Below are 26,811 nucleotides of genomic sequence, written 5' to 3' on the forward strand. Positions count from 1 at the left end.
ACTGGGCCAGGCTGGGAGGGAACTGGGAGAGGCTAAGGGGGACTGGGAGAAGGCGGGAGGAGAGACTGGGGGAGACTGGGCCAGGCTGGGAGGGAACTGGGAGAGGCTAAGGGGGACTGGGAGAAGGCGGGAGGAGAGAATGGGGGAGACTGGGCCAGGCTGGGAGGGAACTGGGAGAGGCTAAGGGGGACTGGGAGAAGGCGGGAGGAGAGACTGGGGGAGACTGGGCCAGGCTGGGAGGGAACTGGGAGAGGCTAAGGGGGACTGGGAGAAGGCGGGAGGAGAGACTGGGGGAGACTGGGCCAGGCTGGGAGGGAACTGGGAGAGGCTAAGGGGGACTGGGAGAAGGCGGGAGGAGAGACTGGGGGAGACTGGGCCAGGCTGGGAGGGAACTGGGAGAGGCTAAGGGGGACTGGGAGAAGGCGAGAGGAGAGACTGGGGGAGACTGGGCCAGGTTGGGGGGGGGGAACTGGGAGATACTGGGGATACCAAGGGAAGCAAAAAGAGCGGCTGGGGGAGACTGGGAAGGAAGGCTGGCAGTGCTGAGGCCAGACTGGGAGAATTGGGAGGAAAGCCGGGGGCGCTGAGGCCAGACTGGGAGGAAGGCCAGGGGAGACCAGGCCAGACTGGGAGGACTGGGCCAGGGCAGCGACTCTCCGGGTTTTATCCCCCCAAACGAGCATCCCAGGAGCGCGCGGGTGGGGGGGTCTTTTCCTCCCAGTCCTCCCAGTGCCCCCCCCCCCAGCATCCAGCAGCAGCCTTTTTCTTTTTTTCCCCCCGTTTTTTCCCCTTTTTCTGGTTCAAGCGGCAGCATCGCTGCCGCCGCCACCTTTTCCGGGCGCAAATCCCCCCTCCCGGCAAAGCTGCCCCCTGCTCCGAGCTTTTTCTGAAAGAGGGTTAAAAAAAAATAAGAAATATAACGCTCGCTCCCGGCGCCTCCTTCCCAGAGACTCGCGGGGAAAAAAACGGGGCCGGTGCCTCCGAGCCCATGGGATAAAACCGCTCCAAAAAATAAATAAAATAAAACAAAAACCCACCCCCCCCTTCTCGGTTTAAATCTGTGCATCTCCTGGAAAAGCAGCGGGAACGTCACATATATATTACATATATATTATATATATATTTTTTTATTATTATATGTATATATATAATATATATATTTTTACATATATATATATATATATATGGGATGTTTGTAGGTACCAAAGAGACAGGAGGAGTCGGTGACGAATGCGGGTTTCATTTAATAGAAAACAGTGTTAACAACAACCGACAACAACGCAAAAGAAAGAGGGAAAGGGGGGGAAAAAAAAACAAAAAAAAAAAAAAAAAAGAAAGAAAGAAAGAAAGAAATATCCCCCCCGCCCCGGCCCGACGGAAAGGAAGGACGAAGGTCAGCGAATAAATCCCCCTCCCTCGTGCGTAGTGTTAACGCAGCGGCTGCCCGACGTGATTCAGTTCCAGTGCACCAAAACGCCTCTCCCGCCCCGATCCCGCGCGGCCAAGTGCCCTCAGCTCCCTGATAGATTTATTGCACTTCAGGAAAAAAAAAAAATCAGGAAAAAAAATAAAGGGGAAAAAAAATCGAAACGCGTGACGTCTTACCCGGCAGCCCCCCCGCGGCCCGTCCCATTCGGTTAAATTAGGGATTAGCGCCGGCAGCGGTTTCCCGGCGCCCGGGCGAGCTCCTCTCCGGAGCGATGCTTTTTTTTTTTGGGGGGGGGGGAGGCCGACGGCGGCGATTCGGAGAGGTCCCTCCCTGAGAAAGCCGAACGCCTTTTCCCGCGGCGGCTCCGAGCGAGGTTTCCCGGCCGGAGCCCGTTCCGAGACGGGAACCCTCAGCCCAACCTTTGGTAAAAGGGGCGAACGTCTCCGAAGGCAGGACGACGTCTCCTCTCTCTCTCCTTCTTCTCTCCGCGCCGCTTCACGAGGTCGGAGCGGCTAAGCGAAAGCTGCTTCGAGTCCCGAGAAATAATAATAATAATAATAATAATAATAATAATTAAAAAAAAAAAAAAATCCTGGATTTATCCGTCAACGCCGCAGCGTTTCCCCCACTCCCACCCCCGGCAAACGCGCCGGGGCGCAAAGCCCGAACGCAGGAGGGAAGGTAGAAAGGGGAAACGGAGCCGCTCCTGGATCGCAGCAGCCGCTCCGGCTTCCTCGTTTGGTCCCCAAAAAGCGGGGGTAAAAAAAAAAAAAAAAAAAAAAAAAACCACCCAGGTTTTCCCGACACCGGCTCGGCCCTGTGTCCGTGTCCCGTGCTGCGTCCGGATGCGGCGCCTCCGGCTCGGGCCCCGCTTCGTGGAGGCTTTGCAAGGGGAAGGCTCTTCCCGTGGTGCTTTTTTTCTTCTTTTCTCCTTTTTTCTTTTTTTTCTTTTTTTTTGGCAGAGTTTTGCAAACCAAGAGCGGAAGTTCAGAGAAAAGTTGCAGGTTAGCCTAAAAGTAATTAATATTCTACATCGTCTTTTTAAGTCAAATCCCCACCCAATAACTTTGCAGCTCATGATAAATATATACCAAAAAAAAAAAAAAAAAAAAAAAAAGAAAAAGGGACTTTAAAATAAATAACCATCGTGGCTGCAAACGCAGCCTGTCCTGGGTATCTCGTTTAGTGATCTAAGTTCCTCAACGGGCGACCACGGCTCGTCCGTGCCTCCCGCTCTCCTCCAGGGAATAAGAGGCGTGTGCAACCATCCTGCTCGCGAGTGTTTGCCCCGAAACGCAGCTCGTTCAAAGCCTCCGGCGGAAACCTGGGGCGCTTCGTAGTGTGCGGCGGCGTAGCCGAGCCCGAACCGGGAGGCACCGGGTTGGCGTGTGTTTGGTTTTTCTTTTTTTTTTTTTGTTTTTTCGTCTCCCACGCGGATCGAAGAGAGCAGTATCTTGTGCATCCGCCCCGGTCTCCAGGGCGCGGTTATCGTCTCCTTACAAATTACGCGGTAACAAGTGGTAATTCCAGAGAAATATAGAAAAGAAAACGCAAATGGATCAGCTAGCGTCTAGAGAAGGGCAGAAATATCTCAGACAAAGGGAGGGAAGTCTCCGGTTCGGTAAAATTCCTCCGGTCTCCTTCCCTTCCTCCGTCGCCCTGGGAATATCGGAGTCCTTCCTGGTAGGGAAGGCGAGTCGAGAACGCGGGGAAGAGTTCAGGGCAGGAAACAGGCTGTTCTGCAAAAATAAATAGATAAATAAAATCACCTTTGCACCGAAGACCAAGGTTTGTTTCGTTTATCGCGCGCGGCGGGAAGAGAACAAAGCTAAACCGGCGTTTTCCCCCCCCCGGCGCCTCGCTCCGACGCCGAGGATCTGCGGGAGACGCAAAGGCGAAAGCCACAGTAAAAACCTCCCCGCCGCCGCCGCCGCGGGGCCCCGGGAAAAGCCGCTCCGAGCTCTCCCGCCCCGGCAGCCCGCGGGTTCTCTCGAGCGCGTTCGAGAGCTTTTCAGCCCCGTGCACGTCGGACTCCCGGCGTGTCCGGGCGAAGCTCCGGCGGGTTCGGAGGTGCGGCAGAGCCGGGGCTGCGTCGGCACAGCGCCGGGAGCCGACGGCTCCAGAAACAGCTCCGGGAAACTCGTTTCCTTCGGGGTCGAGCCTGTTCCCTGTTAACAGGCTCATCCCAACCCCATAAACCCTCCTTGCCTGCGGTCACAGCGACTCCTGCCCCGTGTCCTGGCTGGCTTCTAGGAGCAATTCCTCCAGTTCCTTCTCGTTCTTGGAGCAGTTCAGCTCTGAAAGCGAAAGCAAAACGGCAACAGTTCGCTCAGTTCTCGTCAGAAGCCCCAAAAGGCCGAGGATTCGCGTCGCCCCGAGAAAAAAGGGTTTATGGTCTGGAAGAGCCTGCTTGCTACGGCACTAAGAGGTGCAAAAAAGGGGAAAAAAAGGGGGGGGGAAAAAAGAAAGAAAGAAAAGGCAGCAGGTTCTGCCAAGACACTTCGATCTCGCCCTCGGGAGCGGGCGCTTGCTTTATCAGACATGCTCCAAGTCACGAGCTCGCTGCTCCAAAACGGGTCTCCAAAGGGTTTTTTTTTGTTGTTTTTTGGGGGTTTTGTGGGTTTTTTTTGTTTTTTTTGTTTTTTTTGGGGTTTCTTTGATTTTTCAAACGTGCCGAGAGGCCTCGCTGCCCGGCCCCGCGAGCGGGCTGCGCCCCGCCGGCCAGGCCCTCACCCGGGCCCCGCCGGCGCTCGGGAGCGAGCATCCCCGCAGGGATCGTTAACGCGAGGCGCCGCGGCTCGTTTAGATGCCTAATTAAACAGACAGCACCCGGGGCCTTCAAAACGCGAACCTCCGAGTCCTGCCAAGAGCGGAGCGCTTCGCGTCGGGTTCAAAACCGCCAGAGGAAAAAGCTCCCCCCGCCCCGCAACAAGCTCCGTACGGATATCGCATGGAGGGAACCGAGCAAAGAAACCAGCCCAGGGAACGGCGCCGCCAGGGCTCTGCCACGTCGCCCCGCAGGTATTTAGGGAACAACGTGCCAGAGCAGGGCTCGGGGACGGTCTCCGGTTCGGAGCTCTTACCGTGCTCCACGGCACGGCTCCCGATTTTCCCGTCGCCGTCCGCATCCGGCAGCGCTCGGGCGAAATCCGTCTTCAGCCCGTTGGGGAGCGGAGTGTCGTGGATCGCGTTCTCGCAGGGCGCAGAGCTACTCCGCTCGGGGCTGGGGCCGGCGCTCCGCGCCGCCGGCGCGTTTTCCGAGTCGGCGGCTAACTCGGGAACGGTCCCGTTCGCCCACGAGTCCGAGCGTTCAGTTTTTGGGGCCGGGAGCTGGGTTTGGGACTCAGCTGGTTTCACCGCGGCGCCTCGCACAGTGCCCGCGGTCTCCCGCGGGCACGCGGCGTCCTCCGCCGCTCGCTCCGGCAAGCTTTCGACGCGCGTCACCACGAAGATTTTATGGCCTCGGCCAGGACTGGAAACGGAAATCCTTCTCTCGTTTGCCGGCGAGCCGGCGCGGTTCCCCAAGCTCCCCGCTCCTTTGGGATCGCGCTGCGACTCCCGCGCCGCGCGCACGGGCTGTTCGGAGGGAAGCGGCGGCTGGGGCGCGCGAGCCACGCGATCAGAGTCGGCTTCTTCCTGCAGCCGGCCGAAGTCCTTCGCCTCTAACCCGGCGTCCGCCTCCTCGTCCGTATCCGAATCGGAGGAAGCCGCGCCGCCGTCCGCTGCCCGCTCCGCGTCCCCGTTCTCCTTGGACGCCGGGGTCTCCTCGACTTCTTCTCCCTCTTCGGGGGTGGACGCCGCGCTGTCGTCTTGGCTGTTCTCCGCAGGTCCCTCCTCCAGAGGCTCCGTCACGGTGATCTCCGGCATCGAAGCCGACTGCTGCAGTTTCTGTTCCTTTTCCTCTTTCTCCTTGGCCAGAACGAAGTTGCGCTTGCAGCCGTTCTGGATTTCCGCCAGCAGAGCCTTCTGGGTTTCAATAAAACTCTTCACCTGCAAAAAACAACCAACCAATCAACCAAAAATGCCCTAAGTAATTCAAAATGCAAGAGCTGAATACAAATTGCTGCGTTTCAAGACCCCCGATTTCCAAATAAACCGGATTCCCGGGAGCTTCCAAGAAACGAAGCCGTCACTGCTCGTGTCCCAGGGGCTGCGGGATCCCCGTCCTCGGGGACATCGGACGCGTGACCGCGCAAGACCCCGAGCAGCCTAATTTGGTCCCGCTTTGAGCCAGAGACCTCCGGAAACCCCTTCTGACCTACGTGATTTGAGATAGGAGCCACGGGATCACCGGGCACGTTGCCTGCCACGACAACCCCCGTGAGGACAACCAAGCCTGTCCTCCAGCCTCTTCCTGCTGGAGGTTGAGGAGACCACGCGGAAGGAGGGTCGCGCGGAGCTCGGCAAGGGCGTTCTCCTGCACGGAGCGCCGTAGGACTCACAGCCTCCTTCTTGGGCTCCCTGTCCAGGTCGAGCCGGAGCAGCGAGTGGTTGACCTTCAGAGCCAGGGAGAGCGCCATGAGGCCGCCCGTTTTGATCTCGTTCTCCCGCAGGTCGAGGCGAAGGAGCCGCGGGCTCTCCGCGATGAACTCCGCCACGGCCACGGCGCCTGCGAGGGCGGAAAGAGCCTCCGCTGAGGAACCGAACGGCGGCGGCGGCGAGAAAGCAGCCGCACCGCGGGCTCCCCGCGAGACCTCAGAAGCGGCGTTTTTGGGACGGGACGACGTACGCTTAACGCGCGTCGATACAAATAACCGCCAAGCTCCAGCTCCCAGGCACGTGCGGACAAACTGAGCTTTTTATTCCGCAGGGCTCTTTGCGGGCGCAGAGCGCTGGGAACGCCCCAGGCATCGATCCTGCCGCAACACCCCGCGGGAAGAGGTGGCCCAGGACAGGCCGCCCGCAGCGTTTTCTGCATTTCAGGTACCAAAGCAGTCCGACCTCACGCGCCGCTCCGCAGTAAACGCGGCAGGTTTGGCAAGGGCACCACCGTTTCGGTGGCGGGGAAAGAGCCCGCCGGCCGCAGCGGCCGCAGCTGAGCGGGCTGCCGGGCCGCGGTCGGCGCCCGCTCTCCGAGGAAGCGCCTCCACCCACCTTCGCACGTCAGCTTGGTCGACGCCAAGCCCAGGCGAAGGACCGAGCGGTTGCCGATGAGCCCATTCTTCAGGTTGCGGACGCCTTCGTTCCCGATGGGGTTGTGGCCGAGGTTCAAGGTCTCCAGGCTCTGCGTGTGCGGCTGCGGAGGAAAAACAGGAAAACAGCACGTGCCAGAGGTGTAGAGACGCGTCGACCTCAAAGCTGAGTAGGTGGAAGCCAGGGCCTGTTCCTCTGCCCAGCGAGGAGCCAAACCTTTGAGTCAGGGCACGAGCAGAGCAGTGCAGGTGGTGGCCAAGGGACAAGCAGGGTAGATAGAGGGGAAACGTGGAAAAGAAGGGAAAAAAAAAAAAGGCAGAGGAAATGTTGGAGCAGACAAGGGGGATGGTTAGAGGCGATGGAGGCTGAGGACAAGGGAGCACGTCCGCAGGAAGGGACGTGCCAACGGGGCCAGGGTGAAGAGTCAAGGGAGGAGATGCCGCGAGCCTCTCTCCGCTCCTCGGCTCGCTGCCCTGACAGCGCCTCCTCCTCCGGCTCCGACACGGAGGGATTTTTCTCCTTCCGATGCAACGGCTCCGCAGCGTCTTTGCAAAAAGCCGGCGCGACCGGCCGGGTCCCCTGCCCCGGCTCCTCGCTTCGGCCGGACGCGAACCCACCCGGGGAAGCCCCCTCGTGCCGAGATCTGCTTACCAGCGTCATGCCCAGGTAAGACATGCCGGTGTGAGTCAGCTGGTTATTCCACAAAACCAGAGTGACCAGCCCTTTCCGCTGCTCCTTCAAGCCTTCGCAGATGTAAGCCAAGCCTGTAAAACAACAGCAGGCAGCACGAATTCATCGTTTTCCGGGTCAGCCCCGCACCGGTCACGCCGCCAGCACAGCCCGATGCCGGCGTAGATAAGGTTTTAACAGCACTTCTCTTGCCGGCAGCATTGCCCGCGCCGGCAGTAATCTTCGTGCGGGATTAAGAGGCGAAAACGTCCTTTAAACCATCTGCATTTCGAAGCGGGACGGCGTAAGCGCCGGGGGGGAGCTGCGCTCCTCCACGTCCCCGCAGAAGGTGCGGCGGCCCGCAGGCATCTCCGAACGCCTTCCCTCCGAACCCCCCAAGCTGCTCGATTCTGTTGACAAGCCGCTTAACCTTTAGACCCAAGCAAAACACGTTGCTCCTGTGCGTGCAAACGCACGGACGTGCAATTAACTTCTTGGCATACAACATTAATTAGGGGTAGGTTGGAGTCTTTAGAAAAAGATATGAAAAATATCCGGCAACACCGGGCTGGAGTCAAGACGAGCAGGGCCATCAGACTCCGTAGGTCGGCAGCGTCCTCTCGGTGACACTGCTGTCCCCCGTGTCCTCTCCCCCGGCCCAAGGGAATAAGGAGAGCCGAGCTCAGCAGCTCCATCGCTTCCTTCGAATCTCAGCTCCCCAGCGGCCGCGCTGGCGGGACAACAGCTAATTCGCAAATATTTCACGCGCGGCGAGTTAAACTGATGCCACCCGCTCCAAGAGCGTTTGGCAGGAGCAAACAGCTCCAAGCACTTGGCGTTTGGGGCCCTGAGGCTCCACCCGAGGCTCTCCCGAGCCTGCAGCGCAACCCTAGTCCTCTAAATTCAGCAGGGAAGTTTAGCTCCCCCCGGCGACACGCGAGGCTGTGGAGAGGCGACCAGGAGGAGAGAGGGTTCCTATGAGCTCTGGACACCCAGAGGCAGCGCGGGATGGAGCCGAGCACGGCGCCGTCTTTACGAAACCCGGCGAAGCGGAGGAACCAGGAGGGCTTGAATTTCCCCTTACTCCATCAAGGAGACGCAACTACTACAGGACGAGGTGGTAAAAGGGACGATCCTCAATCTTTCAAGCACCAAGACGGACTTACTGGTCCAGTTCTGCTCACTGAACAGCGGGTTGAGGGCAGGAGCCACTTAAATTGCTGTCAACACGCTGATTCGATAAGCGCCAACTCCGATGCTGCAAAAATCCCAGAGCAACGTCAGGCAGGTGCCTTTGAGCAACGCCGGGCTACGCGTCTAAAGCGGCGGCTCGCTCTTAGTAAGCGCCCAAAGACGCGAGGGAAACCCCGACTAACCCGGCAAGCAACAAAGGCGCGCGTGCACCTTCGGGTGGGACCCACCCGGGAACGCGGGCGCCCGCAACAGCGCTGGCTACAGCCGACTCGGTCGCCCAACGCAACCGTAGCGAGGGCGGCCCGAGAGGCGACCGCAGCGCCAGCTCCTCCGACCGCGGAGCCCCGCACCCAGGATCAGCGGCGCTCGAAGGAAGGTTTGGAGCGGGACGCTTGCGCGGTTCCTGCCGACGTGTTAGGTTTGGCCTCCCGTTTGCTTCCCGAGAGCGGGAAGGAGAGAAGAAAAACAAGACCAAAGCTGTTTTGAGGAGATGGACATACCCAAAAGACCCAACTCGGAGGCAAAAAGTGCCTCTGCCTCTCTCTGCCTTCGTGAACAGCGATGAGCTGCACCTCATGACCTTGGCCAGCAACGGATCCGAGTTTCTCTCATGAGGTCTAAGCAGCTTAAGAGCCTTTAAAACCCGAGAGGTTTACCCAGCTCACGTCGCCGAAATCCTTTTCAAAACGCTTAAGCCGCTCTACGCACCCCTCTCGTTTCAGCTTCGTTTGGGAGCCCCCCTCGGAGCGGAGGCCGGGCCGCCGGCCCCGCCGCTCGCAGCACGGCGCCCCGCGAGCCGGTTCCCTTCCGGCTCGCTCTTCCCAGCCTTAAACCCGGTTCAAACCCGCAGGGAAGCGGCGAGCTGCCAGAAGGAGAGGGCGCTTAGACCTGACCCTGCAGACGGGCCCTTCCCCGTCCGTCCGCCGCTCTCACGGCGGCGGAGGGCTATCAGTGCTCTTATGTCTGCATTAATAGCAGTATCGGGGGCTCTCCTTGCACGTGTTCCCTCTGCGCCTCCCTTCGCTTTTATTTTGGTAGCTAGATTGAAGAGGTGACACTGCCCGAGCGGTTCCAGCAGCAGCTTGGTGAAGAACAGGTCTTCTCGGATGGAAAGGGAACGAAGATTTCCATCTCTTTTTAACCCAGGCTGCGACCCAGGAGTTTTTCCTCCTCCAAGAGGCCTTGCACGTCGTTCGATCTCACGAGCGTCTCCAGAGAAGGAGAAAGAACCTGCCTCACCTGAGTCCAGGATATGGTTGTTCCGCAGATCTAATATCTGGATGTAGCAGTTGAATTTCAGCAGGTTGCCGAGCTGAGCGGAGTCCTGCAGCCCGTTGAGCTTGTTATCGGCCAGGTAGAGCTCCCGCAGGTTCATGTTCATCTTCAGGGCCGTGGCTGAAAAGCGGCAAACAACACTTCAGCTCGTGCAAAATTACAGAACAAAAGGCCGCGGGGAGCAGGGCAGCGGCACCCAAATGCCCACGATTTCCTGACGCGCCGGGTAACTGGAGAAAACACGTCGTTAGCCTCGCTCGTTATTGCTGCCCTGTGTGTTTATGCAATTACTCACGGTTTATTAAAGCCTCGGCACAACGCGAGGGCCCGGGGTGCAGGAGCGGCCCGGCAGCCTTGTTAAAAGCACTCGCACTTGTCTTACCCCAAAACGATGCCACGCAGCTGCGGGCAAAGGCAGAAAAACCCTCACCCCCCATTAAGATCTTCGCGCCCGGCTCGCCGGCGGCGCGAGCCCTGCTGACGCCGCGGGCCGGCTGAAATCCCTCGAGGGCTTTCGAGCGAGGCGCGGGGCCGGGAACGGAGAGCTGCAGAAGCGCCTCCGTGCCGCGCTCCCGGCCCCGGCGGCAGAGCTGCGGCCTGCGTTCGCGCCAGCAGCCCGGGCACGGCCGGAGCCCGCGGGTTTTATCTGATCAACGCCGGCTCACGCGAGCGGGCGCGTCTCCTTTTTTCGCAGCCGGGCCGGGTGGCCTAATAAACAACGCTGCGACCCAGAAGCGTCGGGCCCCGCTGCTATCACAACACTTCCATTAGCTTAATGCCAGCAGTGATTTATCACCAATTCATTTGGCTAACGAGGGAGGCCGCCCAGGGCTGTTTTGCTGGAAATCCGGGGAAGGCGCAGCAAACAACCCACCTCCGAGCCTGGCCCCGCTTGGCACCGACCGAGAGCGGCGCCGCTGCTCCCCAGCCCCCGGAGCCCAGCAGCGAGAGGGCTGCAAATAAGTTTTAAGAGGCTTTTGCAAATGCCCGCGGAGGCCAGCGGAGAGTTTGGCGTGAACTCCACTCTCCCCCGCAGGAGGGGAAAATAAAAACAGCTCTGGCTGGAAAGGATTTCAGGATTGGTATCTGGCTTCCTTCCATATTCTAGGACACGGCTGGGCAACGCAGACATCCGAGCTCGACCGGCTTCTCCGGTTGGGCAAACGAGGACTGTTAATTAAGGCAGCGAGCGTAGGTGGCACCTCCGCTGCCCCCTCCGCGGGTTACTCACCCAGCAGCATGAGCGGGCGCCCGGAGAGGCTGGCGTTCTCCAGGTGCAGGACGACGAGGCTGCTGCTGATGCGCAGGGCGCGAGCCACGAACGGCGCCGAGTGGTCCAGCAAGGGAGTGTTGCGGGCGTCCAGGTACTGCAGGCAGTTCGTCTGGAGGAGGAAGAGGAGGAGGAGGAGGAGGAGGAGAGAGAAGCGTCAGCGGGCGGCCCCCGAACGCGTCCCGCTCGCCCTCCTCGAGGGAGCCCTCGGGCATGGCCGGTCCTTGATTTTCCCTTCTAAAGAGGCCGGCGCAGCTCTGCAGCAACGGGCGTCGCGCAGCGCCCGCCGCTCCGCATCCAAATAAATAAATAAATAACAACCAAAGCGCTCCGGAAAAAACACGAGCCCCGGGGGCACCTCTGGGCATTCGCCTCCTCCTCCTCCTCCTTCGAGGTTGCTCTTCTCCCCGCGGAGGAGACCAAGAGGCAGAAGGGAGCGTGCCGGCAAGCCGGCCGGCTGCTTTCCGCGCTCCGGCCAGCACGGCCCCGAAATGCCTCCGTGCTCCAGCTAGATAACTCTAGATACGCATCTTATCCGGGCTCCAGCGCTCCCAGGGAATCGCCTGATGCTCTCAAATCGCCCCAGCAGCCCGTCGCCGAAAACATACGGCTTTTCCCCGTCAGTCCGAGCGGCTTCAAGGCCGAAACTCGGGCCGGCAACGGCGCTCCCGTGAGCGGGAAGTCCCGTTTCCAACCCCTCAATTCTGCCCGTGAACCTTCCCCAAAGCGCCGCGACGTTTTGGGGCGTCCCCAAACCGCAGCGCGTGTATTTTAAGCGGTCGCCGCCATGCCAAGCGCCTGGCCTCTTCCAAACAAAACTCCACCTCCGCCCTTACGTATCCAAGGGCTGAATTGCCTTAAGCTCCCAGATTTTTCCATCTGGGAACCCGCATCCTGCCACATTTGAGGACGCCGGTCCCTCAGCTGGGTGCCGGCGTCTGCTTTAGAGGAGCTGAATCATTCCCTGGGCTCTGCCGACTGCAGGCACCGGATTCGTGGGGGGGGGGGAAAGGAAAAAAGCTGGCAGCGCAGCTCCGACACCCGCGCGCAGGCAGCTGAAGCATCAGCTCGGAGCCGGAGCGGCAGCGACAGCTCCAGACATCCCGGGCGACACTTTCACGTCGCAGCCAGGGCTAAAATTCCCGGGGCAGAAATAAATCTTTGGGCCGGGGAGGCGGGTGTCCACAGCTCCCGCGCCGCTCGGCTCCCGTAACAACCTCCTCCGCGCTCCTTCCTCCGACGCGGACGATTTTTCCGATCCAAACCGTCCGCGGCCGGCTTCCGCGGCCTCCGCCAGCGGTTTTGCCTGCTCCTTCGTGCCGTGCTCACGCTTGAGGCTCCCCAGCCTCGAGTCCCGCCGGCCACATCAACCGGGACCAGCTCCGATCGCGGGCTTTCCAACTGGGATCGCACAAGGCCACGGCGGCAACGCGACTGGAAGCGCCGATGGCGCTAATTAGCGGGTAGAGGTGGGATCGGAGGGGGGAGCCGGGGAGGTTTTGCCCCTGCTCCACCTCGCTCCTCCGCTCCGGCAGCGAGCCGGCTGCTTCCCCTCCGCTTGGCTCGCCGCAGGTCCAACGCGGGAGCCGGGGAAGGACGCAGCGGGGCTATTTCTGCAAACACGCTGCTTTCTTCTCCCCTCCCCGCAACGTTTTCATAAACCAAAACGAGCCAAGGGAGCAAACGTCAAAAATAATCCACAGCCGCGCGGCGCTCCGAGCTGCTCTCCCCGCACGAGGCACCAAGCAACATCCTAGAGCGCCGCGGCAGGTGGGAAGCGCGATTTTCTTCCCGCATCGCGGCGCGGTAGCGGCGCCTCGACGTCCAGCTAGCTGCAAACGGCTGCAGCACCGCTCTGCACAGGCTCTAGTCACGTAATATCACGTTATAGTCTCAGCTCCGACTTTACCCGGGATCCGTTCTTTGCGATACCTGGAAAAGACGCTCAGAAAAATTTCCCCGAGCGCCCCGCGCCCTCCCCGAAGCGGACGCTCGCTGCAAATCAAGTCGCTCTGCGCCCCCCGGCTCTCAAAACAAGCCGGTTCCCAGCCTCCGACGTGCTGAATTTTGAGGGTTTGTGGTTCAGACGCGGCGCAGAGGTTCAGGAAGCCCGTGGCGAAGCTCTCATGTGGGCAGCCAGTTAACCTCAAACGCAGCCCAGCGCTTCCTGCCTCTCACCCTCCGTTACCAGCTCTTTCCAAATTGCTATTTTTTTTTTTTTCTGGACGGGAACTCTAAAGACGAAGACGCAATCGCAGCTACGATCTCCGGAACAGGAGCGCAGGCAGCGAGACGGCCCCGAAGCGCAGAGGCGCCGCGGAAACGCCGGGGTTGGGAGCGCCGGGAACGCGATCCAGCCCTCAAAGCGCAACCGCAGCCACGAGAGCAGCTCGCTCGGCTCGCCCCAAAGCGCCCCGCGGCCGAGCAGAAAGCGGGCGTCGAAAGCGGTCAGGAGTCGGCACAAACCTTTCTCATCATGTGCGCAGCCGCCTGCCAGCCCCGGGTGCCGATGTGCTTGTTGAACGAGATGTTGAGGTGCGTCGCTGACTCGTAGTACTCGATCATGTCGAATAACGCCGAGGCGCCCTGGGGGAACGGGAGAGAAACGCACAAGTTGTCACCGGCCGCGTTAACACCGGGCGAAAACGCTGCTTTCTGGCGCCTCTTTGGAAAGGCGACTCGTTCTTCCGAGGCGCTAGGAACCGGCCCCAGCTGCAGCGCGAGCGAGGCCGCGGGGATCATCCCGGCCGGCTCCATCCGCTCCGACCGACACCGTATCCCCGACCGACACCGCATCCCCAGCCGGTTCGTTCTCATTTTCCTCCTTTGCTTTTCCAAAGCCCGGACGAGCCGGTGGGAAGCCCGAACTGCACAAACCCTCCTTCGGCGCAGCGCGGGCCGCGACGGGAACGGACAGGGCAGAGGGGCACGGCGAGGGGTTACGTCGCGCTTTACCGCCAGCCAGAATTACGCGGATCGCTTTCGGCGAAGGGAAAGCTCTCGCCCGCGAGTCCTTCAGGGCAACGCGGGCAGCGCAAATTCTCCGTTCGACCTCAAGCGCGAACGAACTCGCAGCTCAGGCGACGAGTTCCCGCGCCCCCGAGCCTGACGGCGCTGCTTAATCCATCCTTTCCCGAGACGCTGTCTGGAGTCTAAGCGGCAATTCGAAAAGGTACAAAAGAAATCGGTGGAGGAGTTTGCAAATGCAGGAAAAGATCCTGCTTTTTTCTTTCTTTTTTTTTTTTTAAAAAAAAGGAAGATGCGTTTTGCTGTGGTTGCAGGGAGATTTATAACGCGTGGATGTTAAAGCCAAACAAATTCAACTCCCAACCGGTCTAACACCAGGAGAGATGGCAAACCTGGCCCGAGCGGCTTATAGCAGCAGAGAGCCCCAGAGGCTTGAACAAACTCTTCCAAGGACACAGGAACGTGGTTTTCCTAAAATATTTGATCAGCAGAGGCCAGTTTATTCGCTCTGAGTTTGCCCAACGCCGGGGGCGAAGCAAGACCGTTCCCCGCGGCGATCCGGAGCGCCGCGCCTGCCCGTTTCGGGCGTCACCCACAGCTCGCTCCGCCGAGAAATCGCCCGAGAACCCGACCCCGCTCGGGTCAACGCAAACAGAAGAGCAGGTCTTCAGGGAACAACACGACTTTTTACCGTAAATTAGGCGCTCATCAGCAGGAAACTATTAAAGGGGGGAAAAAAAAAATGTGGGTACGCTCGTCTGCCCCAGGGTGACTAAGTCACCGGCGTGACGCACCCGTGGAAAAAAAAACTGCTGATGGGAGATGATTCAGAGGGGTTTTTTTAGTTTTTTTTTGCAGGGAGACACAATCTTTGCTGTTACTGTGCAAGGATCTGGCAGGGTCTGGTCTATAAAACCTACCTCCCACACCGTATCTCAGGCTGGAGTCGTCTCCTCGCGAGTGGAAATATTAGGAGCGCAGGGAAGGGGGGGGGGGGGGGGACGGAAAAGCTCATTTCATTTTGCGAGGCGCCGCGTAAAAAGGGGCCCGACTTGCTCAGCCTAACAGAACGAAAGCTGAGGCGGCAAAAAGCACCGGGAGTGAAGGGCAGAAAGGAGAAAAACGAGCGGCGCGACGCTACAGACGCGCCCGCAGATCCATCCGTTCAGCCGCAAAGTCCCGTTTCCCCCCCGGCCAGAGCCGTAACATTTCGCTTATCTGCCCGACCAGAGGCGAAGGTTAAGCAAGACGCGTTTTAAAAACGGGAAAGTGCTCGCGTCCCAGCCCGACTATTAGCAAGGATTCTAATGACACCTTTTCTCTTGATAAGCTCTGAAGTCAGCACGTGTCCCAGAGTTACAAAATAAGCAGCATTAACCCTCCCGAGGGCCAGCGGAGGCTAAGTTTTACCCCAGGAGCAATTAATAACGTTGACGACGCGTTAGCTACCCCGCAGACCGCCTTGCTCTAACTTAACGGGAAGGGTTTAAAGCAAGGTCTCCGATCTCTTCGCCTCCACCATCAAGGTGTCCAGCACAGCCCTTCCCGGGCTGCAGCGCGCTGAATCGGCTCAGGGAGCTCAACGAAAACCCTCCGGCGCTCGCGGCCCACCGAGGTCCGTTCCCCCAACGGCTAAGTCGCGCGGGATCCCGGCGTCAGCACAGCCCCGGGATGAGAAGAAACTCAGATCATCAAGGGATCCGGATAAGGAGCCGGAGCCAAACTCCCTCGGTGCCGAGCGCCTCCGAGCGAGCGAGACCCGAGGCCGGGCTCAGGATGGAGACGGGACGACGCGGCCGTAAGCGTGAGAGCGGAAGGGAAGAAGAGACACGAGGACCGAAAGAAACGGGATATTCCAGGGCAACGGGAGAGCAGCTTCGGATCAAGCGCTGGCAGGAGGCAACGCGGACGGCAAGGCAACGCTACTAAAGGAAAGTTGCGGCAACCCTGGCCCGGTCTCCCAACCTCGACTTAGCACCGGAGGGGAAAAGAACGCCGCGTTTTGGAAGTCGCACGCGAGCGACCGTCACGAAAAGGAAGAGGTGGAAAGGGCCAAGCCCACGTCAGGATTTACAGCTTCCCTTCTTGGGTTTTTTTTTTTTTTCCCCATAAAGACCAGTAAGGAAACGGGCCGGCCCTGAAAGAACTCAACCCGCCGCCCCGCAGCATCGCGGCGAGCCCGCGCCGAAACGCTCTGCAAAGCCGCTTCACGTAATTCTTCCCCCCCAGCCGTCGGGATCCTAAATTCGGGCCGCCCCCCCCCCCCCCTCGGGCGGCCCCAGGAAGGCGGACCACGACTCGTCGCAGGGCTGGACGCGCAGAGCGGAGCCCCGGCGCCCGTCCTCAGCGAAGCAGCCCGACGCTTCCTCTTCCAAGACCGAGTTAGCCAGCCCTGACTCCCTCGGCTTTCGAAACAGATTTAAAAAAATAAATATTTAAAACGCCTCTGAGCTTCACGGCCATCTGGGCTTCAGCGACGGCGTTCAACCTCTCCGTTCCTGGACCGGCAAGCACCGCGCCAACGCACCTAAATAAAACCACGTACGCGGAGGGGAAGGGTAACGGCAACGCGGCCGAGGTCGGATTCGCCCTGCGGCTTTGTCCAGGAGGTCGACGTAGCTTCGGGATCGACCCCCAAATCCCTAAGATTCCTTCGTTAATTGTGAAAGAGGAAGCTAGAAGCAAGGCGGGGGGGGGGGGGCGGTTACATCACTTACGTCTTCGTCCAAGTTTGTTTGCTCCAAGTCGACGATTTTGAACTGGACCCGTTTGAAAATTTCTTCCAGCGCCTCGCAGGCCTTGTAATCCAGCTTCTCCCCTGGGGGAAAGGAAAAGGGAGGGGGGGGAAGAAAAGAAAAAAGGACAATAACATGAATTCGCATGCTTAGCAGGGAGTACGCACGCCGAACGCGCGCTGCGCGTGTAGATACGTAACCGCGGGCCGCAGAGCCCCGAGCAGCAGCGGCACGGAGGACCCAGCGAGCGTGTGAAAAGGCGACTTTCTGCCCCATTTGGTAAACCGCTGCTTCTTTTCCTTCCGCGTAGCCGGTTACAACTCATACAGCTTGGCCTCGAATTACGCACGTCGAGCGAGTTCTCGCGGGTGGGGATACGAGGGGCGAAGGACGGCTGCTGCCAGCTGACCACTTTTAGAGCGCTATAAGCTTAAGGGAAATTCAGACCTGATATTTGACACCCGCTTCGATATATTCTAGAGTGTCTAGTGCCGAAAAAACACCCCGCAGTGCATCCCCTCTAACGAACAGTTTTCGTTAATACCAAGAACCAACAGATTTTCACCATTCCTGATGGTAATTTCTCTCTTTGCCAGGGCTGCAAAATGGGGATTTGCAGCGATCGTCCCCAGGGAACGGCGGCGCAGGCAGCCTCGCGCAGAGGGACCGCACCATTTTCCCAGCAGCTCAATCCCTCAATCCCTCCAGCCGCGCGGGCACCCAGCTTTCCTTTTATTTCAGATTTCAGCGCAAAAGAAAACTCCGCCTGAGCAGGTGGAGCTGCAAGCTCAGAGCGCCTCGCAAATCCGCTTAGGAGAGACTTACGGCTTTCCCGTCTCATCGCTATTGATTTGTTTGCTCGTTTTCTAGGACCCAAATACGGGGGTTTGGCAAGTCTGTCGCTTAGTCGCGTTGCTCCAGCAGCACGTCGACACCCCTCCGGAACGAATCAGTGACCAAGCAAGCTCGAGTCGTAGCTCGATAAAATCAGCGAGTTATTTTCCCTTCTGACAAAGCTGCTCGCCCACCGCACTCCTCTTCCCGGCCCCGAAGACAGGAGCCCGGCACCGCCGAGAAGCTCGGCCGCCGCATCGAAGCGTTTCTTCCCCCCGCCGCGACGGCGGAAAAGCGACAGCGCCGGGCAACGCCGCGACGGCGGCGCGCAAAGCGGCGCCGACTCGCTCCGACGGCTCAGCTTCGCTCTTCCCGTTCGCCGCAGGGGACCCGCGGCCGCCTCGGGCGTTATATCCACCTTTCCAGCCCGAACGCTCTCGCAGGCTCTCGGGAACGGCCACGCGCTCGCATCGCGCCGAGCTCCTGCTGCCGGGGGGGGGGTTCAGAGCGCCGACAGCGCTCGATAGCCAACGGGCACCGAATTTCCGGCAATTTTCACCGCGGGGATTTAACAAACTGCCTCTTGCCGCCGTTGCTGGGCTGCTGCGCCCGGGGCAAAGTCAGCAGAAGAGATGGGAGAGGTTCAAATTAGCGTTTACCGCAAAATCGTCGGCGGCTGAGCACTTCCGAACGGCCAAGCCGCTACGGCGGCCAAAGGCTAAGGCGCGTCGCCCGTTCCCGCAGAGCGGCGCCTCGCCGCAGATCCCGCCGGGGCGGAGAGGCGAGCGGGGAAACCGCGGGCACTTTGATAAATTCGAGGAACGCGAGGAACCCAGGCCACGTTCGGGAGTCGGACGGGGGCGAACGAACGGCTGCGCGGCGCAAAGCACGCGGTCCGCTCGCGCCCGCTCCGAGTTGCACCAGAAACCAGGAAAACCAGGCGAGGGACCTCATCGCCGGATGAGCTAGGAGTGAGGTTTCACCCGAAGCGCTCGGGACAATATTGACCATCCCGCCTCCCCTACAGCTTGAAAGACAGGCGGCGAGGACGGCCACGGGGCAGGAGAGCCCTCCGAACACAACCGAGAGCAAGCTCTTACTAAGGAGACCTACGGAAGGCAAGAGGAGAAAGGCAGTGGCCTACAGTACGAAGAAAACAAATAAAAGCTTCGTCTAGCAGAGACCTTTTAGGGAAACGAAGGTGACCTTTCTACTTTTGTTTCTTGGGGCTGAGGGAGAAGCCACACGAAAGCAGTCGTTCACAAAGCAGAAAACCGTTTACAGCACGGAGAATTACTTGGTGGTAGCAAGTTTTCCATCGCTTGGGGAGCTTCGAAACGTCAATCAGAAAGTCTCGTAGAAAATCTGCTCTGACTCACCCCTAACTCACACCCCCTCCAAGCTGTTCTGGGATACAGCATCACGCAGCAGGTCTGAGGACAGCCCTCGGGGATGGCGTGGGGGGCCAATTTGCTGTGTTGCTAGTCAGTGTTTCAGGTTCTCGGGGGGGCTGGTGGAACTGCTGAGGTCGTTTTGCTGCTAATTCAGTGCTCTCCTGAACCAGGATGTTAATATTCCTCATAGAGAAACATCTCTGGTACTTACTCTTCTGCTTTCGTTGGGATTAAGCATCTCTTCTGCTCTAGCCTGCAAGTGCCCCAACTGGGACCACGACTCCAACTGATTAAAGAGCTGCACAAACGGAGTAAAATACAGATATTGCCCAAGATGCCAAACAGGAACAAATCCACCTGGGTGATGAGAAAGGGGCTTACCTTTCAGATCCAGGCAATCTATCCTGGGAGCCAGGTCCTTAAATTCCTGTTGAAAGAAAACGCAGCATGTCATATTCAGAAGAAGCAGGGAGAAAGGAGGAATTAATGAACTAGGAGGAGGTACAAACTAGTGGGCAAATCCTCTCCCAAACTAAGCCCGGACGTGGTCGCTCTCAGGCCAAAGTTCACTAGAAAAGGGTGAGTTTTGCAACGTTTCTCAAAGCCACAAAGAGAAGGAGCTAACCTTTTAAAAAGAGGATCCGACGCGCTCTAACAGCTGAGATTTTAAATAAGGTTTTTTATTCACTGCGTGCAAACAGAGGAAGACCGCAGCGTTAGCTGCGATCTCTCTGCCTGCTTCGCCTCCGCCGACAGCACGTGCAGAATTCCATTTAAAATAACATCAGAAATCCCAACTGCTCGGGAAACAAGTCCTTTTGGCCTCGTTCTCGGGCTTAGAAATGCTGCTGCACTGAGGAGGGGCAGCTGGGAGGGAAGTTAAGAACAGAGCCCACGTCTAGCGCCCGCTGATGCTAGCAGGGCTATAATTATCCTTGCAGAAAAGCGAGACGGCGAGAAGAGACGCAGCCTCAGCAGCTATCGAGACTGGAAACCAGCATGCTCACAGGGAAAAAAAAAGGGCTTGATATCATATTAAATTACGCATTGTATTTCCCTAATAAATTCCTTAGATACCGGCGTTCTGCAGCGATGTTTCGCCTGCTAAGAAACCCGCCGAAGCCGTTAAAACGAGCGTACCCGTCTCCATCTAACAGACGGGCAGAACAGTTAAAACTACACTGCGAGGCGTAACGAAGGGTCTGGGTTTTTTTTTTTTTTTTTTTTTTGAATAAAATAAGCAATTCCGTACGCTCCGGTCCGGGCTGCCCAAGCTGACTTTGCCAATACCATCCCGGAGTTCAGAGGCAAAGCGGTGTAGCTTTTCTTTCGGTGTGCGGGGAGAGGGAGAGCTCTACCTGTATCTGCTTCAGTAGTTTGGGTATCTGCTTGCAGTTCAGCTTCTGGCAGGCTTGCTTGTAGGCAGTCACGATTTCCTCAACAGTCACGTTCTGAGCTGAAAATGCAAGGGGGAAAGGGTCAGCTCCCGGACGGGTAACTCTACCCGGCGCAAAGCCGCGGGTTTAATTTCACGCGCGTTCGCAGGGCGCCGGGATTAGACGACGGCCGCGGATTTGGCCGCGCTCGGGGATCCCTGTCGCAACGCAGAAAACATTTGTATCTTAAAAAAAGATAAATAAATAACGTGAGGACGCGCCAGGTTTCGAGCGAGGCCGTCACGGCGCCGTTTCTCCTGCCTAGCTCAATCCGAAGGTAGAAACCCGCCCTGGATTGCAGCTTCTAAAGAGGATAAATAATCACGTTAATGACGGAATTAGCAGTAAACATCGGAATTTCCAGCGCCATCTGCCTGCTTGTGTTTAAAAGCTTTCCTCAGAAAGAAGAAATAATAATAAAAAAGGAGCAATTTTGGAAAGCGAGGACCGCAAGCGCGAGATTTATTGCAATAACTGCCTTAACGCAGAGGAACACCGTGGGAGCGCGAAGGGAAGGGGCAAACCCGGCTCCCGCGAGCCGCCTGGGCAGGAGCCCGCTCGCTGGCCGAAGGATTTACCCCCCCGAAGAGGGCACGCACCCTCTCGAGCTGCAGACAGCGGGGATTTGGTCCCGTTCTCGCTCTCGTTAAGCCCGCGCAAGGCGCCTATTCGCACCAGCACAAGTTCCCCCCTCCCCAGCACCTACTGAGGAGCCCCGAAGAGCATCGAATGCGGAGGAAAAGCAGAGTTCTACTGTCTTTACCCTCCAAAAGAATCAAATTAAAGGACAAAACTAGATGGCAATTTTGTCCCGCTGCAACCCAGCCCAAGTCGGAGAAGAGCTCCTGAAACGGCGCGCGATAAGCAGGCAGCTTTATGCAGAGATTAAGAAAAAAAAATTCCCTTCCCAGGAAGTTGAAGCGACTCTACTCGGGGCCGGGAGAAGACGAGAATTTGTTTTGCCAAACAGCAGCCCCAAGAGAGATTTGTCTTTTCCCCCACCTCGAAATCCGTGCGCTTCATTAGACCGTGCTCGCCGCGGGGTGACGAGAGAAGAGGGGAAGCCGGTGCGCGGTGCGCGGGCTCCTCCAGCTGCTTCCCCCGAGGAACGCAAAGGTTACGCAAACCGGAGTTTTCAGCAGCGCCCTCGAAAGCCAGTTCCCCAAACGGGATTATCCGCGTTAAGAAGCGGCGTGGGGGGTTATTCTGTAACCAGCAGGAGTTTGCTCACATTCAGGTTTTCCCGGGTGTGGGTGCCAGCTGGGGCATGCGGTTTTCTTCACCGCTCCTGCCCAACTGAGCGATGCCAAAAAGGGCAGGCGCTGCCAGGCCCGGGCACGGTTTTTATTTCCCAGCGATGGCTTACGCTGCCGAAACAGCTCCCAAAGGGAGGCGAAGCACCGAAGCCCGAGGGAAGGACAGAGCTGGGAGGAGAGGCTGCAGCCGGGAGGCGGCAGAGCCCGGGCACGAGGGCAGAGGGAAGCCAGGAGGCGAGGGCAGCCTCCTGGAAAACGCTCGGAGACGGCCGACGCGGCCGAAGGGATTTTCGGCTCCGTCCCGCGCGGCCGGGCACGCTGAATTCCTTCTGGGAGAGCGTTTCCCCTTCCCTCGTAGGGCGTGCGTTCAGAGCCGCCAGCCTGGCGGGAGCGGCTAACTTGCGCCGGAGGGTCCCGCGTCCGCTCAGTTGACAGCTGCCTAGGAAACTTCTCTGCTGCAGCAAAACAAAGATCCGACTCGATTATATTATTTCAATTCAGTAAAACCGCCCCAAAGCTTCGGAGCTCGTGTCGTTGCGGCACCTCCGAAGAGCAACGCTGAAACCGCAACGGAAATAACCGGGGTTTCCCAAAGGCGTTTCTCACATGCTTCAAATCGCAGGTACGAAAGATAAAAAATAATTTTAATTAAGTCACTGCTGCTGTCTTAAAGGCACTAGGCATTCGGACAGGGAATCCGCTCTTCCCCCGCGGCAAAGGGGCCGCCTTGGTCAGCAGAGGCTGTTTTCGCAGAGACGCGGCTTCGCTTGCTCGCAGGCGGCGACGGGAGCCGCCGAACAAACCCCGCGCCGCTCCCGGAAGCGCTCGGGAGGATCGCTCGGATCGCTCGGGGGAAAGGCGGCCAGATAAAGCTCCCGAGATAAAACCCGCTCGGCGGGAGAGGGACGGGGCGCGCCGAAAGCCGCTCCCGTCACGCGCCTGCCCTTTGCGTCCCCTAAAACCTCGGCGCGGTCGGGAACGTCCCGCCGCCGCTCTCGGCCGCCTTCGGATTAGGAAGAGCGTTTCGAGCGGACGCGCTGGACGGGCGACAGCAGGCAGACGGGGCTTCTGGAGCTGCTATTTTTAGCCGGCGGCCGCCGCTCCGGTAAAACAGATAAAAGCCTTTCGTCGGCAAAGCCCAGAGGCACGCGCGCCTTCGCAATCTGCCGGCGCTTCGGGGAGAAAAAGGGGAGAGTTTGGATTTTAGAAGAGCTGATGGGCCGCCGAAGGAGCGGTCTCGGCCGCCGGCAGAGCCCGGTGCTTTTCACGCAAGCGAGATTTATCGTTCCGGCGACGAGCGCTTCGACACCGCTGCGGCCCCGAAATCCCCCCAGCAGGTTCAGAAATCTGCGGAAGATCCCAAAAACAGAGTCAGCTCCGCTGTTCACAACGCTCTTTATCGCAGAGGAAGATCGAAGGGGCGATAAGGAGGGTCCTTCCCAGCCTCCCGCATAACTCAATGTGCTTCATCCAATATTTTTCCGCTAATTTTTAACCTAGGGCTGCTGGCAGAGCTCCGGCCTCTTTTAGAAGAGCATCCTGCCTCCGAGGAGCGCCCGGAGCCTCCAGCCTGCTCCTCCGCTCTGCTGCGGCCTCGCCGCGCGCCGCTCTTTAAAAACGGCGTTTAGGACCCGTTTTGCAGAGCGTCAGGGCAGGCGTCAGAAAGGTTTTACGCCTCGGCCGCTCCAGCTCCCTGCGCCGCAAGGAGCCTTTGACCCGCGAGCTCCCCTCCTGCGGCTGAGGATAAGCCTCCATCGCGGCCAACAAAAGCCTGTTTGCTTAAGAAACCAGATAACTACTGGGCCAGAAAGTAAATAAGAGGGTTTGCCCGGACTACTCCTCTCCAGGGGAGGAAATCTCCCGCTCACGTAGCTGCTAGAGAGGCCGGGAAGCGCAAGCGCGGACGCACGCTCCAGCGTGGACAACGCTTTGTTTCCAAAAAAAAAAAGAAAGAAAAAAAAAGACCGAAAAAATAGAGGTCGTTCACCGTTTTCCCCGCTCGGCAGCCTCGAAGGAGGCGTCCTGCTCCAGACGGATTCGCCCGGCGGCTCGAGGCTCGGCCGCCGCGCAGCACCGAGAGCGGGTTACCGGGGGACGCAGGAGCGCGCCGGCCGCCAAAGCAAACAGGCGGTTATTTATTAACGGGCCGCTGTAGCTCCCGGTCGCCGTGAGCGCGTCTCCCGCGAGCCCCCGGCGCCGGGCGAGACAAACAGCGCGCTGGGGGAAGAGTCGCGTCGTGCCGCGCCGACGGTGCGAGGGAAAAAAAGCAGGATTCCCGCCAGCGATATTAACGTGATCTTTCTACGAAGATACCGTAGCTGTAGCCGAGTTCCCCGAGCGAGATGTCTAAGCTGAACCTTTTTTCTCCCAAGCTCCCGCTCGGCGCCGGCGCAAAGCTACTGGGAGAAAGTTGCTTGAATCTGGAGTGCTGCCTCCGGCGCGTAAACCATCCTGCCGCCGCTCACTCCGCGCAATTTCCCCTCCTAAACCAGGCTCGAGCACGAGGTCGACGTCCTCCCACGCGAGCAGAACAGGGACCGGCCAGAGGAAGAAAGCATCCGTCTTCTCTAGGGAAATTAAAAATTATCACCGAAGGAGTTTGCTGGCAACTCAGTGGCGCCTTCCCTCAAGGCAGCGCCGGTGCCAGCAAGGGCGAACCCTCGACGCGCCCGGAGAAAAACAGATGTCAAAGCACCGACTGCAACTCCGGAGTCACTCCCGACTTTGAGATTTGCTCGTCCTTCAGCGAAAGGCGCCGAATCCCACGTTTCGGGGCGGGGGGGGGGGGGGGGAAACGCCGCTTTCCCCGCTGCGACAACAAGTCTTTTCCACCGAGCGCCCGAGACGGAAGCGCGGCTCGGCTCTCCGCCGGGTCCGGCGCGCCACGAGGTTTCCCGGCGCGCAGCTGGGCTGGTTTCGCGTCGAGCGAGTCAGTCGAGGTCCCGACGCCCGCGCCGGGGCGCCGGGTTTACGGGGCTTCGGCACGACAGCAGCGCAGAGCCGGCCCGCGCTCAATCGTTTCCTACCCAAACCCGATAACTAACGAACGCTCAGACCTCGAGGTTGGGAAGCCAAACGTTTGAGACGCCGGAAATAAGACGCGACGGACGTGACACCTCTGAATTTTCTACCGATTCTACGGGAAAGCGGGACAAGCCAAGGAGACGGAGGACAGCAGCTTCCAGCCCCCAGGCATCAAAATTACCAAAATGCCTTGGGACAACAGAGACTTAAACCAAGGCAGAGTCTGCAGGTAAACAGCTATGCTTCTAGCCCAACAAGCACAGCCGGAAAACGAGGAAAAAACCCAAATAGGCAAGTTTTTTTCTTTCTTTTTTAGACGCACGAGTCCTCCTTCGGGTCTCCCGTTCCACGCGCGCACCGGCGCGCAGCAGCTCCTTTGCAGGGGACACGCCGGAGAGCGAACGCAGCCGCTTCGGCGGGACGCCGGCAAAGCCGAGAGGAAGGTCGGAGAAGCGGCTCTGCTGTAATTCAACCCGACACTGATCCTAGGCAAGGCAGCGGAAAAGGCTGATGCTGGAGTCCATCAATAAAGAATTAGAGGAAGGAATAATTCATGCGGATCGAGGAGGTTTCGCGGCAAGCCGCTCTCCTGAGCTGAACCTGACAGGGTTCTTTAGAAAGAGCGCTGTCAACCGGTTCAGGTAACTCTGGTGGCTTCGCACGCTTTGAAAATACAACAGTTCTGCTTTTAAGACGCAATACTCCCTGTAAAAATAAATAAATAAATAAATAAAAAGGAAAAAAAAAAAGGAAAAACAGAGAAATAAATAAAAAGGAAAAACAGAGAAATAAATAAAAAGGAAAAACAGAGAAATAAATAAAAAGGAAAAACAGAGAAGCATTAAAAAGTAATGCCCTGTGAATAAATAAAAAGAAACGTGATGCTACAAAGCTAACGATTTCCTGTTAATTTATAAGCGAGGGTATTTCTGCAAGAGTCTAGCGATCGGTTTGTGGCCCAAGGCTATGAAGTAGCTGCCGCTTTTTAAAGTTTGCCTCGTCTGGTACTGTTCAGACTAGTCAGTAACCGGGAGCAATCCAAACACACCCCATTTTAGCTATTTTTAGCAAGGGTGTTAGAAGTGTACAAACCTGGAGGGAAAAGCCGGCGCTGGCAGTTGGAAGGCAAACGGAGAACGCCCTGTGAATACAGCCGATCCGCCAGGATACCGGGGAAAAGCTGCCCCCCCCTCCCCCCGGAAAAATAGCAAAGAAATCCCACTAGTAAGACTAGAAACCAGCCGGGCGCGAAGTCTGTAACGCCCGTGCTCAGGACCGTTCCCCCGTCGTTCCTCGGGCGTTTCTTCCAGATTTCGGTACAAATCTGACCCGTTCGGTCTTTCCGCCGCCTCTCGTTTCCCCGACTCCCGATCGCTCTCGCAGCTCCCCCCCGGCTCCCGACGCCTTTCGCGAACCTTCGCTATTCGCCCGGTATTTTTCCGGGAACCGCAGTTAGGGCTGTTTCGTCCCATTTCTCCCTCTCGCTCGAGAGCGTGCTACTCCGGCACACGTCGCCCAGCGGTCCCCAGGCTCACGGAGGATCCGGGCTTAGGATTAGTCCGATTCCAGCGAAGCCCGAGGGGGATATATCCAGACGAAACCGCTTGGGAAAAGTCGCACGAGGCATTACCTAACCTCAGAGGGACCGTGGAAAGGCAGAGCTAAGAGCCACCTCCCTTCTTTTTCGGGAAGGTTAAACTTCTTTACCGCCAGGGAAAAGATTTAAGGGAGGGATGTTCATTTTTTGACGCGGGCAGCTGCTTTTTTAAGTAACGCTGCAGCCTGAGGACGCAAGAGAAAGGGGGGAAGCTCGTGGTTCAGGGTTCCGCACCCCCTCCGACACGCGCTCCGCGTTATCCTCATCCTTCTCAGCAAAAAAAAAAAAGCAGCGGGAAAGGCCGGCAGCACGCAAACATTTCTCCCAGCCGGATACAAGCAAGGCAGGGATCAAGGACGGCGGCTCCCCGAGCTCCGCCGCCTCCCACGCGCTCCAAGAGCTCCGAGCAGAGGGTGAACGCGGCGCCCGAAGCGCTAGAGAGGCGCGAGGGAAGGGGGAAGGAATCAAGCCGTTGTTCCCTTCGCAAAACCACCAGCTCGAGTCGGGATCGTCCTCCGCCGCTCCCGCCGAGCAGCTGACCCCGTTTGCAACAGGCGTTTGTCAAATGAGGAAGAAACCCCACGACAAATATATTTTT

At 58.4% G+C, this 26,811-nt stretch overlaps 1 protein-coding gene across 1 annotated transcript in view; it reads right to left on the reverse strand.

Annotated features, from left to right (window-relative positions):
* Positions 1–1,220: 1,220 nt before the first annotated feature.
* The window catches only part of PPP1R37 (protein phosphatase 1 regulatory subunit 37), a 28,718-nt gene continuing 3,127 nt past the window's right edge, over positions 1,221–26,811 (reverse strand). Inside the window, exons 3-14 of the mRNA XM_062598200.1 lie at positions 20,259–20,356; positions 19,282–19,327; positions 16,655–16,755; positions 13,437–13,556; positions 10,932–11,082; positions 9,665–9,820; positions 7,214–7,326; positions 6,524–6,665; positions 5,872–6,038; positions 4,513–5,419; positions 3,638–3,726; positions 1,221–3,168 (exon numbers count right to left, since the gene is read on the reverse strand). Coding sequence (XP_062454184.1) covers positions 3,644–3,726; positions 4,513–5,419; positions 5,872–6,038; positions 6,524–6,665; positions 7,214–7,326; positions 9,665–9,820; positions 10,932–11,082; positions 13,437–13,556; positions 16,655–16,755; positions 19,282–19,327; positions 20,259–20,356 — 2,084 coding nt within the window. The 3' untranslated portion in view covers positions 1,221–3,168; positions 3,638–3,643. The remainder of the gene's footprint in view (positions 3,169–3,637; positions 3,727–4,512; positions 5,420–5,871; positions 6,039–6,523; positions 6,666–7,213; positions 7,327–9,664; positions 9,821–10,931; positions 11,083–13,436; positions 13,557–16,654; positions 16,756–19,281; positions 19,328–20,258; positions 20,357–26,811) is intronic.

The sequence above is a fragment of the Rhea pennata genome, chromosome 32, assembly GCF_028389875.1.
Source record: "Rhea pennata isolate bPtePen1 chromosome 32, bPtePen1.pri, whole genome shotgun sequence".
NCBI classification, from domain to species: Eukaryota; Metazoa; Chordata; class Aves; order Rheiformes; family Rheidae; genus Rhea; species Rhea pennata.